At 47.2% G+C, this 11,454-nt stretch overlaps 1 protein-coding gene across 3 annotated transcripts in view; it reads left to right on the top strand.

The window, feature by feature from the left end:
- Window positions 1–3,585: 3,585 nt before the first annotated feature.
- Window positions 3,586–11,454, top strand: part of SEPHS1 (selenophosphate synthetase 1) — a 28,473-nt gene continuing 20,604 nt past the window's right edge. Inside the window, exons 1-2 of one of the 3 annotated variants that reach the window (XM_058532442.1) lie at window positions 3,586–3,672; window positions 6,431–6,700. In XM_058532442.1, the coding sequence (XP_058388425.1) occupies window positions 6,508–6,700 (193 nt within the window). In that variant the 5' untranslated portion in view covers window positions 3,586–3,672; window positions 6,431–6,507. Of the gene's footprint in view, window positions 3,673–4,295; window positions 4,464–4,546; window positions 6,701–11,454 lie in introns of those variants that run through there. The other 2 variants (XM_058532444.1, XM_058532443.1) reach the window with 2 other exon arrangements.

Genomic DNA, 11,454 nt, shown 5'->3' with positions numbered 1-11,454 from the left:
ATCCTTCCTACTTCTGGTAGTTGTGGGCAATCCTTGGCTTGTAGCTCCATCACTCCAATCTCTGCCTTGTCTTCATGTGGCTTTCTTCCCTGCCTCTCTGTCTCCAAATCTCCCTTCTCTCTTTTTTTTTTTTTTTGGTGAGGAAGATTAGCCCTGAGCTAACATTTGTTGCCAATCCTCCTCTTTTTGCTGAGGAAGATTGGCCCTGGGCTAACATCCGTGCCCATCTTCCTCCACTTTATATGTGGGATGCCTGCCCCAGCCTGGCTTGATAAGTGGTACATAGGTCTGTGCCTGGGATCTGAACCCATGAACCCCAGGCCACCAAAGCAGAGCATGTGAACCTAACCACTACGCCACTGGGCTGGCCCCCAAATCTCTCATTTCTTATAAGTCATTGGATTTAGAGTCCACCCTAACCCAGTACGACCTCACCTTAACTTGATTACATCTGCAAAGACCTTATTTCCCAATAAGGCCACATTCATAGGTACTAGAGGTTAGGAGTTCAATATATCTTTTGGGGGGGGCACAACTGTTAAAGAAAAAACTTTATGACTCTTGTTAAAGATGGTAAGGCAGATGATTCAGGACCATTGTGATAGGTCACTGTGATAGAATTTTGCAGTGGGGGAGAGAGAGTGTGCACAATTCTGAACACAGCATGGGCAAGTGGGCCTTCATAACCAAGGACCAAGGTGGGGGGCAGTGGACGGGAAATTACTAAGACACATCAGGGGTGAGAGGGGTTCTGGCTAAACCGACCTAACAGGATTCTTGCTGAAGTCAGGCCAGGTGATCAGACGTCACCTGGGGGGATGGTGGAGGATGAGGAACATGATCAGATATTGAGGGTGATCAGATATCACTCTCGCTAAAACTGAATTTTACAAGGAAGTGCACAGTTGGGCCTAGGAGAAGGTTCATGAACCTGACTAAAGTTTGGTCAAGCAAAGAGTCTTTGTCATAATTCAACCCATTGCACCTGCTAGATATAATCTTCAGAGTGGGGCTGGTAAATTCGTATTTTTAACAAGCCTCCAGCAAGTAACGCAACCCAGGGGAACCATCTTTCAGGTGGAGCCAGTAGGACCTGAGAACCCAGGGGAGATGGTTCCCAAAGGAACAGGGCTCTGATGAGCCCACTGGGGAAGGCTCATAGAAAGGATGGCAGGAGAAAGAAGACTGACCTGGGGAAGCACAGAGGGAGGCTTGCGTTTAGGGCAAAGAAAGGGAAGGACAAGAGATCTGGTGGGTTATCTATCTCCAAGGTTGTAGACTGACTCTAGATGAATCGAGATCATCTGTGGCTTAGTCAAAAGTCTACAGCCTCTGCTCAAGAGAATGTGTCTCAAGCTGCAACCCCCAGGGCTGGGGGAGGAATGATTTTGAGCATGCTAACCCTCCCACAGACTCAGCAAGGATCAGCCTCTTGCTCGCCCAGCCATTCAATTTTGGAGCTCGGCAGGGCTCTGTCCAAGGTCTCTGTCACTTTTTTCCTGCATTCTCCCTACCGGTTAATCTCACCTCTTTCAGAGGCTTCAAACCCCATTTACATGCTGATGCACCCACGTTTGCATCTCAAACTCAGAACCCACCCCCACCCCAAGCGCCAGACCTAGTTTTACCAATTGCCTTCTGCCTAGACTATCCAGCGGGCACCTGAAATTTAACATTTCCAAAGCTGAACTCGCTCCAAAACTTCTTTGTCTTTCAGTAGTTTCTATTTCAGTTAGTAGCATCACTACCCACCCAGGCCCCCAAAACTAGAAACCTGGGGGTCATCTTATGCTTCTTCCTCCAACCACACACTAGATCACCTCAAATCCCCTTCCCTGTCTGCGTTCCCCGCTGCTTCAGTTCCAATACCCTCGACTCTGATCTACGCTTGACTAGTACAATTACCTCCTAACTAGAGATGTGGTCCTAGTTTCCCCTCTGGAGAGGGCATCCTCCCAGATGTGGTACAGCCATCGTTACAAGCTAAAGTTGTAAGCAACAAATCTGACAAACTCTTGCTGACTACAACAGAAATATCAAACTTCTCGGTATGACACGCGCGCCTTCACAGAGAGCCCTACTCAACTCTGCCGAATCACCTTCCTCCTAATCACCCAAAGTCTTTTTTTTCTAGTTGTGACATTTTTTGCCGAGAAACAAACGAAACCAAAACCCAACAACTCACAAAATCAATTTTAAAAGGGGAGGGATGAGGGGAATAAAGATATCCGTATCCTTCCTTGATTCTGGAGTATTGCCTGGAGATTGTGTGGACCTGTCTTCCCAGGTGATTCAGAGGCAAATCCAGGTGTGTCAACCACAGATTGATGCCAGTCTTACAAAAGTCCAACAAATCACATTAAAGCTAGGCTACTACATTCTTTCCTAACTTACGACAGTACACAGAAAGGACACAGAGAGGAGGAGCCTGTATCAGCCCGGTCTTCTAGGTTGCATCACTTCTGCATCCTCCCTTAGATTAAAACCCTGGGGAATTGTCAAGCAGAAATTTTAAGAATGAAAAAGGCATCTCGGCAGCCTGCAAACCTGACGCGCAACCTAAAGCACAGTTCGGTTGCCAAAAACATTTCTGGTCAAAAACACATTTGGAAAATGCTGAACCACTCTAAAGTTTGGTCGGCATTCCTCCACACTCCTCAGTTTTAAGGGAAGCCCTAAGATGTAGCATGAAAGCATTTTTGCTTTATTTCAATCAGCAGAGCATCAGGAAGTTGAGAGAAGTAATTTCACAAGCCGAAGCTCTCCTATCGGTGTTAATTGAAACCCATAGGGTATTAGGCTGCCATGTTTACTTGGACATGTGAAGAGCAAACAATGCAACTGAGGATCCGTAAGCTCTCACTTCCTACCAAGCGTATTAAACTTTCAAGAAACTGCAGGATGTGTGCATATTCACCAAGTCTCATCTTAACTCCTGAGCCGGGCTAAACAATAGAAGGGAGAGACGGTGAAGTCATTATTAATCAAACGCGCCGTTTGCTTTTAAATCTTTCATTGTAGCAGAGGCGGCTTTTCCTCTGCTCCTAATCTTTCTCAGATTCTTTCCACGGTCATTGTCCTCCAGGACAACACGCCGGGAGCGCTCGGGGAGCAGGTACAGCGACCCGCAGAGCGTGGCGCGGTTGAGCCGGGCCAGGTTTTGGAAAACATTCCCGGCCCTTCCAGCGGGTCAAGAAAAAGTAGGTGGCCTGGGCGCCAAAGGCGGCTGCCAATGCAACTCGCAACTTTTGAAATCAATCCTTTTTGCATCATGCAACGGATGCCACCGCTCCTCGGGTTTGCAACCCCCCACCCCTCCCCCGAGACCAATCATTGCCGCGCTCGGGCCTGCACACCGCCCCCGCCCCCTTCCCGGGCCGCACGCAGCCAGCGAGCCGCTCCGGCCGCGGCCCGCCGCCTCTTAAAGGGAGGTAGCCGGCCCTTAAAGGCCCCTCGCGCGCGGCGCACGGCGGCCCCGTTCCCGGCAGGGGCCCGCCGAGCCAGGCCGAGCCCCCGCGGCGCCCAGGCGCGGCCCGGGGCCCTCCCGCCCTCCGCCGCCGGGAGCGGCATTTTTATTCAGGCGACGCTTAAGGGAGCCCGGCCGCGCCCGGTGCATTGTGGGAGCGCCGGAGTCCCGTTCGCGGGAGGAGGAGGAGGGCGCAAGGCGAACCGGTAAGCGCCCGGCTGGGGAGGGGGGGCGAGACACCAGGCTTAAAGGGGCATATTCGTCCGCAGGCCCATGGCGGCCGTGCAGATCCCCCTCCGGGCCGCCGGGGCCCGCCGGGAGCCGTGCACGGCCGGCGCGCTCCAGCGCTGCCTGGAGAGGGGCAGAGCCAGGGCTTGGTGGGGCCGCTTTAAAAAGAAGCACCGCCCGCGCCGCCGCCGCCGCCGCCGCGCGGAGCCGGGGAAGGAGGGAGGGAGGAGGGCGGGGGAGGAGTGGAGGGGGAGGGCGGCGGCGGCGACGCAGGGGTTAATTTTTTCGCCCGCCGACATTTTTGCGCGGCGGCGGCGGCGGCCCGCGCGCGCGGCGGGAGAGCCCAGCGCGGTCCCCTGGGCGCGGCGCGCGGCGCCTCCCGGCCCTCCCCGCCCCCACGCGCGCGCCCTCCGGCCCGCGGGCGCCGCCTGACCCTGGGCGCCCCGGCCGCGCCCGCCCCGCCGCGGCCGGGGGGCCCGCGGGCCGCGCGCCGCTCCCGTCGCCGCCGCCGGGAGAGCATGGCCCAGCCGGCGGCGCCGCGCCGCCTCCGCCCGGCCGCGGCCAGCCCGCCGCGCCGCGCCGCACAAAGAGCCCGGGCCCGGGGCGCCTGTAGAGGCGGCAGCCTGAGACTTAAGGCGTCCCCGAGTCCGGTCCTCCGCGCTCTGGCCGCCGCCTCGACGTGCGCTGCATGGGGAGCGCCGGGGCCCCGCGCCCGCGTCGCGGTGGCCACCCCATTGTCTGCTCCCTGGGCTTAGGGGCTGGGGGGTAGGTAGGTACCGGGCGGGGCTGCCCCTCTGCTCCCCCACTCACTGCGCTCCCCCGGCGCCGTAGCCCGCTTTGCGCGCTCGGTTACAAACAGTTTCAACGTAGCCGAGAAAGAAAGGGTTAACCTTCGTCTTTAAATATTCATATCGTTGTTTTAAAGGTGTAAACATGCGGCTTTCTGGGTTGGAGTTGACTGCCTCTTCTGATGCAGATTGAACCCCCCCGTTAATTACTCATTTCCCCCGAGCACTCCGCCCTTTCTCATCCCCTCCAAAAATGTACGGGTTTATCTTTTTAAGGTTCGGATGTGAGTGTGTGTGTGATTTGGGTTTCTCGTTCCTTTTGGAATTTTAAAACTCCTGTGTGCCTTCTGGACTTAGGGTCTCTCAAACTTTTTTCCCCCTTAAAAATTTGGAAAGATGTAAATTATGTCTAAAAGGAAGTTAATCCCCCAAATGCCAAATTCCTCTCCCCGCCTTTTTTTTTTTTGTTGTTTTTTTGGATAGGGGTGCAGGTAGGAAAATAACTGGATGCCTCGTGAGTTGGATTTTTTTTTTTTCCTGGTATGAGTGAGGTGGTGTTAAATGCGAGGCATTTTGTGAGGAAAGGACTTGTTTTTGATCCAGACACTTCCAAGTTGAAGTGGTGGTAAACTTTTCCTAACTCTAAAATGGCTTCAAAGTTCCCATGTCGGTAAACTGGCTCTGCCCGCCTGCCGCCTTCGTTTTGGACAGGTTGTTCATGAATGTTGGAAGGTTTATTCCTGTACAATTGTAGGTTTCAAACTGAAATCCTTGCTCATCCCAAACGTGTTTTTGTAAAGTCGGTTTGGATTACTGCCCAAACTCGGGCTTTGTGAGATTTATTTTCAACTGGCGATGTGCTTCCCAGGGATCGAAAACTATAAATGGGAATTATGTTCTTAATCATAAATTTTAGAGGGGAAACCAACCCTAAAACTTGGGGCGTATGTAATTCTATGCCCAATAAAGTATCACTCGTCCGGTTTGTAAACCCTAGGAGCACATGTAAGTTTTTGGTTTAGCCCCAAAGGCCTCAAACTTAGAAGAGCTTGTTGCAGAAACTTCCAGTGGTACCAAGTATCATAAATGTTAGTGATTTAGTAGGGTTTAATTTATCGTTTTAGTTCTGCAATGAAATGGTAATGAGCAGTAGCATGTTTTGTCAGCGATGTGTTTGTACTAGTTTGCTGGGTGGGATGTTTGCTTTCGAGGAAATAGCACTGCATTAAAACATCAGAGAACTTTCCACTGCTCTCTTTGAAGAAAATGATCCTTGTGGTGTTAAACAGCCATCCCAGTTTGCAAGTTGTGTTCTGTAGTGAGGCCTCCTATTAGTTTTGGATCGTGTTGTGTACTTTTGGCTCGGAGTGAAAACGTGTTTTTCTAAAATGAGACTTAGCATCATGAAGAATTTCATCAAACGCATTTCCATCCACATCCATTTCCCGCAGAGTTTCTATGAGACGTTTTATTTGTGACATTGCAAAGGTTTTCCAGAAAAGTCGCTTTAGCCAGAATGTTTAATTTCTGAACTGAAGTGCGTCTAGGTTGACAGGTGAAGTGACAAGAGGTGTTCTCACGGTGCTGCCTGCTAGAACCTTTGGGGCTTAGTGTTCAAAATGGTGCTGTGTCACGGAAGCCTGCGGGCCCATAGTTCCTTCTTCAGAGGAGGTCTTCCTCGCTGCCCCTCAGAGCCACAGTTATAACACAGACGTCAGATCTTCCTCCGTAGAAGATGTCTGTGATGGTGTTGTCACTTTATCAAATGACTTGCCCTGACTTATGCATCTCTGTGGCGAACTGTTGTGGCCCCAAATCACTTTCCCTGTGGTGTTGGTGATTTTAGGCCTTTTGACATTTATTTTTCACTATGGTGTGTTCCCTTGATTCTTGGCAAGTACTGGTGAGAATTCTTTAAATGGTGTCTTTGTGTCTTGGGGCTACCTAGGTGGATCTGTCAAGAAACCAGCCGGCTAGGAGAGGGAGGGGAGGAGCCCGGCTGTGAGACGTGTGGGCCCAAGAACCATGTCTACGCGGGAGTCCTTTAACCCGGAAAGTTATGAATTGGACAAGAGCTTCCGGCTAACCAGATTCACTGAACTGAAGGGCACTGGCTGCAAGGTGCCCCAAGATGTCCTGCAGAAATTGCTGGAGTCCTTACAGGAGAACCACTTCCAAGAAGATGAACAGTTTCTGGGAGCAGTCATGCCAAGGCTCGGTATGTGAACCGTTGTTTCTTTATACTTCCCTGAGTAAAGCGTCTCTGACTGCAGGCCAGTCAGTGAGTCAAAAACCAGACTTCTCTCCTCTCGTATTGGTTTTTTTTTGTCTGTCTTTCTAATTTCTGTAAGGAGGATTCAAAGAGCAAAGAGGTGGTAACTGTGTCACGTTATTGTAACTTATTTGGAGGAAACACTTGAAAAGCATCCAGAAATGCATTCTAACCGTTTTTAAACTATTAAGTATGTGATGGAGACAATTATATTACAGTAGAAGCATTTTTTATTAAATTGAATTTTCTGGTTAGCTGAAGATTAAGCAGAAACTCCTTTATGTCTTTACGTAAAATTTTCCTTAAAATGCTTGCATTGTCTTGGGAAAGGTGGTACTTCAGCATCGCTGTGCAGTACTTGGAGAGCAGTCGCGGGTCAGGGAGACCCTGGGGGTCCTCTGTAATATGCAGTGTGTGAAATACTTCTGTGGGGAGGAGGGAGAGGAAGACTGCTCCAGACACAGAGGGGAGGAGCAGACTGGACTGAATCTGTACTTGACCCCAGGACGTCTTCTGGAATTGAGAGCTGTGTTTTCTTCTTCACTAAATTCCTGAGGTCATTAGTGGTTTGCCTTTTCCCAAACATAGCGCTCAGAAGGAAATTCTAGGCGGTTGGGATGCTTGCTTGTTAGCTTTTATTGTGTGGCTTGTTAAGTACGTTATGCAAGACCGCTATCACTTTGCTTTTTGAGTGTTTAGTGTGTATTCTAGAAGTTCCGAGGCTTTGTAGTTACGGTGTGTGACTTGATCAGCTTTCTTACGTAAGCTTTTTATTTCATTTATTTCCGCCTATTATTTTGTTGTGAAGACCTGTCTTACAACATTGGTTTTGAACCCAGGGTGCTCCTTTCTTCCCTAATATATAAGCAGATAAAAGCAGAGTTGCTTTGGTTGGGAGGGAGGAAAACACACACCCCACACTCTAGGGCCTGCAGGGCTCCTCGGGACTCAGTGTGAAAACTGTCCTCGTCTAGCTGATGTCTAAGCTGTGGAGAAATACCATGTGAATGAGTTGGAGTGGATGTCAGCTTACTTATCAAGAAATAAGAATGTACTGAGAGGGGGCTGGCCTGGTGGTGTGGTGGTTAAGTTTGCACAGTCCGCTTTGGAGGCCCGGGGTTCGCTGGTTCAGATCCTATGGACTGAACCTACACACTACCCATCAAGTCACGCTCTGGCGGTGTCCCACATACAAAGTAGAGGAAGATGGGCACAGGTGTTAGCTCAGCCACAATCTGCCTGAAGCAAAAAGAGGAAGATTGGCAACAGATGTTGTCTCAGGGCCAATCTTCCTCACCAAAAGAAAAAAAAGAAAGAAAAAACTAAAAAAAAGAATGTACTGAGAAAGCTCTTAGTTTGTCAGAAAAAATAAGCTACTGAATGAGCAAAAACAAATGCAATAAAAACCTCATGGATAAAGTAATAATTCCTCTTTATAACTCCCCCTGGTTGATCTTTCTGAGCACGTGGGCATGCCACGCACTGTTAAGCGCTTTGATAATGGGGAGGGGGGTCATCTGTTCCTTCCAGTGGCCCTGTGTTGCTCAGGAAGGCTGGGTGACCCCTTCTGTCACTTGATCAGGCTCAGGACCTGGAATCCACGTCGTCCAATTCCTCCACCCACCATACTGCTTGTCCTCTGGCTTCTAAGTCCAGACGTGTTCATGGTGGGGAGAGGAGCTGCGTGAGCTGTAACTTAGCACTGACAGAAGGGGACGGATTTCTGACAGCAAAGGAAGAGGCAGGAAAACGCAGATGTCAGAATACAAAGGCGAAGGAGTCTGGTCACATACGGCTTTTGAGAAGTAAACGAAAGCCGTGGGACCCGTTGACAGAAAAATGCACATCCACAAAATTTTGCATTTGTGGCGTTCTGGAGGGGTAGACGGATCCCAGGTTACAAGCAGGTGGATGCTGAAGGAAGCAGAGTACGTATTAAACGTATTAAAACCTCGTACAGAAGTGGTATATCTTAATGGCCAAAACTTTGCTTTGAAGTTAGATCTAGATTCATATCCTGAGACAATCACTTACCAGTCACTAATGTTACTCTCGGCACATTGCTTAACCCTCTTGAGCCTCAGTTTCCCAATCTATACAATGGGATAATAATGTTCACTGTTTGCGATTGTTGTGAGTACCAGAAATCATCTCTGTATGTAAATGTACTGTGTATATCTGTACCCACATACACAGTACATACATGTGTGTGTATGTATATATGTATGTGTGTATATGTCTACACACACAAGTGTCTTTATCTGTTTTTAAATTTTTTCTAAGACTGTCGTATTTCCTTGATTGCAAGATGGCATTAATTGAAGGATGAACCATAATAGCTTTTAAATGCACACATGTTTATTAGATGTATTCTAACTAATTTAGAGTATTAAATGTATGCATTCTAAGAATCAGGTGAAATTAATTCTAATGTATTTTGTTTAATCCACTATATAAAAGAATATAATTTTAACACAAAATTAATATAAACCATTACTAATGAAATGTTGGGGTTTTTTTGGTACTAGGTGTTTAAAATCTGGTATCTTATATTTACAGTGCATTTCAATTTGGAATAGCCACATTTCACATGCTCAATAACCTCGTGTGGCTAGTGGCTACCATACTGGACGGCACTAGACCCTTACTCTAGTAGGTAGTGGTGTCAAGGTTATGAGAGGACGTGGATAATGTGAGCTTCTCTTTAGCCCTAGGAACGTGCTCAAGAGTCATCAGTTAAAATGCTCTGATGCTAAGAAATTAAATGCTTTACAAATCAATGAATTTAATTCAAATTTAAGATTACCCAAATTAGAAACATTTAAAGCTAACGTTTAGCAACTATTTTTTAGTTTCTCTTTCAATAGTCCTGTAGTTTATATGAAAACCTAAAAGAAAACTATATTTCACATTTTTCCAAAGTGAATAGTAATATACTTGGAATCACCAGTTGTTGGAATGACCAATTTAGGGACAATCAGTATGAGTTAAGTTGTGATGCTTGCCCTGTTTCCACTCAAGTGCTGCACAATGTTGTTAGATGGAATTTCTGAGAGGCTGCGCCATACACTGTTGAGATGAATTATTGCACACGTTTTCGTCTAACACACACGAAAACTGATCACTGGTAAAGTGTTGTCTATTGTCTCAAATTTGTGAGACTTGCCATTCTGAAACTAACTCTCCATTCCCTAACTGGATCTTCCTCCAAGAGTTTCTGCTTTGCCATCTAGTGTAGTAAAAAATCAGCCTGCTTCACCGAGTCTGTGACTTTTCATTAAAACTTGATTTTATTTTTGCGTTAGTAATAATGGACCAAGACCTGGAAAATAAGGTGCTTCCATGCGCCGGCCTCTGTTGGGCACGTCGCCGTCATGGTGCTGAGATGGTGGTGCCGTAGCAATTTTACTTATGCACAATATGAAAGGTACCATCTACTCATTTCATTGTGGTTCGGATGCGATTTATTCCTATTTGGCTAAGAATTCTGAATTGAGAGGAGAGCATCCACTTGCTTCCTTTTGTACCTCATCCTGAGTCTTGCTCTGCCATTGGCTGTAGGGTTGCAAAGTTGGAATACTTCATAAGAGGGCGGGAGGGCATCCTTTTGAGACGTGTAGGAAAGCTCTCTGTTTATTCAGCTTATTTGGTGGGAAGGCCACTCTGAATTTGTAAAATATCTGCATTACAGGTGATTTTTAAAGAAATGTAGCCTACAGTAGCTAGTCTTGACTATTTCTAAACTGATTTCAGGAAAAGGGAATTATTTCTAATTAGCCCATCAGTTGTCTGTATTATCTTTCTAAATATTCAGAAACAATTTTAAAATAAATTGAAATATTTCCCAGAGCTTGTTTAGCAAATTGGTTTTTTTCCCTGTTTGTAGTATAAATTAGTAAAGGTGACATTTATAAGTTTTTCACAAGGGGAATAACATGGAATTTTAAGGTTTCGTCTTAAAAATTGCTTTTGGGAACCTGTATGAGAGAGAGATCACATAGATGCCTCAGTGTTAGGTACATGCTTGATTGGAAACAACGAATTGATGAATACCTGTTCTGGCTTTGTCCTTTTCTTTTCCTTTTTTTTTTTTTTTTTTTGTCACTTTCATTTTTGACTAAAATATAGAAGTAATAATAGGATTTTTATGGGGCCGGCCTGGTGGTGCAAGCGGTTAAGTGCGCACGCTGGACTGCGGCGACCCGGGGTTCGCAGGTTCGGATCCCGGGTGCGCACCAATGCACCGCTTGGCAAGCCATGCTGTGGCGGCGCCCCATGGAAAGTGGAGGAAGATGGCCACGTGTGTTAGCTCAGGACCAATCTTCTTCAAGAAAAGAGGGGAGGATTGGCATCAGATGTTAGCTCAGGGCTAGTCCTCCTCACAAAAAAAAAAAAAATGGATTTTATATGTGTAAAATATTTTACAGATTTTCTGTTGGGAAAACAGAATAATGCCTAAAGGTTCACTCAAAGTAACTATAGATAAGACGACCCAGGTATGCTATTCTCATCTTCAGAGAAATTCTCTATGGTGCCAGCCACGTGATAGAGTAACAAAGGAAGATTTCTGTCCAAGGCATCATTAGAGTCTAAAAATTTACTGTATTGAAGCTGAGCCTTCATGAGTAACAGATTTTATTCTCATTTTCTATCTTAAGCTAGCTGTATGTTTCATGTTTATTTCAGTTATGCTTCTTGAT

Source organism: Diceros bicornis, chromosome 36 (genome assembly GCF_020826845.1).
Source record: "Diceros bicornis minor isolate mBicDic1 chromosome 36, mDicBic1.mat.cur, whole genome shotgun sequence".
NCBI classification, from domain to species: Eukaryota; Metazoa; Chordata; class Mammalia; order Perissodactyla; family Rhinocerotidae; genus Diceros; species Diceros bicornis.
Note: the sequence above shows the minus strand (reverse complement) of the source record. Positions and strands in the feature narration are given on the sequence as shown.